At 60.6% G+C, this 2,428-nt stretch overlaps 1 protein-coding gene across 1 annotated transcript; it reads right to left on the bottom strand.

The window, feature by feature from the left end:
• Positions 1 to 473: 473 nt before the first annotated feature.
• LOC119338824 lies at positions 474 to 1,735 on the bottom strand. The gene has a single exon (XM_037611049.1). The coding sequence runs from the start codon at positions 1,585 to 1,587 to the stop codon at positions 706 to 708; it is 882 nt and encodes a 293-aa protein (XP_037466946.1). The 5' UTR covers positions 1,588 to 1,735; the 3' UTR covers positions 474 to 705.
• Between the last annotated feature and the right edge of the window lie 693 nt (positions 1,736 to 2,428).

Raw genomic sequence — 2,428 nt, forward strand, 5'->3', positions numbered from 1 at the left:
CATCACCCGAAGACAACCATAAGAAGGATGTACAAACACACTCCTGACATGCGTGATCACGAGCCTAGAACGGATGGCAATTTGGCAATGGGATGGATGCGGACAGGCAGCAAGGGACCAAAGGCCTCCACAGGAGACGGACGTTTTCTTCCTCCAAGGGCCAGACCACGAGCCCGAAAACTTTGCGCCAGGCCTCTGAAGATGTTGCCAACTCATTCCTCTCCTCTTATATCCTTCCTGACAAAAAACACATACGGATGCTAATCGACTTCAAGCGGCGACAAAAACTGCCTGGCAATGGCAAAAGGAGGAGCAAACACGAGAGAGCTGTGCGACAAGAAAACTTTAAACCTACGGCGACAAATCCCTGCGCCGGAAAAGCGGGAAAAGATGCCACAAAGGATAAAATTTCAGAACGGAGTTCGTAGTACACGCATGCAGAGAGGGAGCCAGAGATGTTTGAATCGACGGTGAAAAGTGGGACGAGCAAGAACATTTTTATACACCATTTCAAGATTCGGAGCGAGCCAAAAAAAGAAGAAGCAATCCTTTACTGTTTTACACAAGAGCTTGGGTCGATGATCTCTGTCAATTCTACGTACTGGCACAGTGGCAGTGTCGCCTGCCGGCTCCGGAATGTTAACCAAGAGACAAAAAGAGGACGGTAATTAGGTACGGTGGGCGGTTAATTTGACGCGCGCGCGGCTAGACCTTGTAGACGATGAGGAAGCAGGGGAGCACGGCGCGGCTGTCCAGGACGACGAGCTCGCCGTTGCCCATGTCCACGGAGTCGTAGTGCGAGGAGCGGTGCCGGAGCGCCTGCGGGTCGTCGCCCAGCGCCGGCCGGACGCGCCCGGCGATGACGCGGCACACCAGCATGGCCCTGCGAACCGCGCCGGGCGACGGCGCGGCTCTGGCGTGCGCGGTGCCGCTGCAGGCGAAGGTGCGCACCGCGGAGCCGGACGGGCCGAGTTGGCAGGTGGCGACGCCAGCACCGAAGACGCCGCCCACGCCCGCGCCCGCGGCCGGGCGGCACTGGAAGCGCATCATCTCATTGCCGTCGGCGCCGCACCGGGCCGCGGCGCCGTGCGCGCGTGCCGCCGCCCTGGCCTCCTCGAACCGTGCCACCGCCCGCGCGCCGCTGTGCACCCGGAACATCGCCTCCACCTCCGGCGGTGCCGCGGCGGTGGCCAGGTCCCAGCCGGATGAGAAGATGAGCTCCACCACCTGCCGCGACGAGTGGCCCTCCGGCAGCTCCGCCATCGTCAGGAACGCCGAGCTCGCGGGCGCGGTGGCGGGCGACGGCATGAAGGCGGCCGCCGTCTGCTTGGGCTTCTTCTTGGGCCGCGGTCTCGCCAACTCCTGCTGCCTCTCCTGCCCGTCCCTCCGCCGCTCCCGGCGCGGCTTCTGCTGCTTCCAGGCCTGCCGCGCGGACGACACGGAGTCCCGCACGTCCGCCGCGGCGCCGCACGAGACGGGGAGAAGCGGCTGGGCCTGCTGCGCCTTCTTGCTCGGGGACGGCGCGACGACGGCGTCCGCCACGCCGTAGGACCTGCAGCTGAGGGACCGCACCCATGCCGTCGCCATCGTGACGGCCAACGCAGGCGAGCCAGGAGCAGAGCGCGCGCTCGAGGGAACCGGCGGCGGCGGGCAGTGTCGGAGCGAGCTCGTGGTTCGCTGGGCGTATGGAACGGGTGGTGGTGGCCTGGGCGCGGCTGGCTTGGCTTTGCTTGGCTCCGGGCGTTATTATGGCGGGCCGCCACTGGCTGGTGGCTGCACCGTGTCACTGACATCACACTGCCCAGTCCCATCTCCATTAGCCCACGCCACTCCCATCAATCCATCGTCACTGAAACGTGGCCCTCCACGACAGCGGGACCCACATGCAAGCGAGAGGTGAACACGTTGGCGGCCCAACATGATTACCTCATGCTTAGTCCTGGCTGTAGTAAGTACCGTACCTTTTCCATTTGAAATCAACCTACCACTATTCTGATTTGATTTTTTTATGGAGACAAGGTACTACTAGTAGTGCACTTTGTGCTGGTCTTTTGAGTTGTGCTTGGCGTTCGATTTGCTTTGGTTTTTCCGTTTGCGTTTTCGAATTTTATTTCGACTTGACTTGTGACAATGGGAGGAGGCCGGGCCCGGCAGAGTGGAGATCTATCTGCTCGGGCCAAGTGAGTGAGGGTGGGAGTGATCATTTGCATTTGGATTTTCCCACCCTTTCTCGTTCCCTTCTTTTCCTGAAGCCGTGGCCGGTGGCGTGGTGCGTGCCCGCTTCTTTTTCCACTTCTTTCTTGGAGCTCCCTGGCACGCGCCGGCCTGTTTTTTCTTCGTGCTTCTTCTGGTATGGGCATCTACGAAAGAAGCTTCCCTTTTTGCTGTTTTTTGTTGACTGTCTCCTCTCCGTTACTTTGCTAACATC

Source organism: Triticum dicoccoides, chromosome 1B (genome assembly GCF_002162155.2).
Source record: "Triticum dicoccoides isolate Atlit2015 ecotype Zavitan chromosome 1B, WEW_v2.0, whole genome shotgun sequence".
Taxonomy (NCBI): Eukaryota; Viridiplantae; Streptophyta; class Magnoliopsida; order Poales; family Poaceae; genus Triticum; species Triticum dicoccoides.

Bases quoted from the DNA above. Each gene is read 5' to 3' on its own strand.
- LOC119338824 (XM_037611049.1), bottom strand. From the start codon at position 1,587: ATGGCGACGGCATGGGTGCGGTCCCTCAGCTGCAGGTCCTACGGCGTG.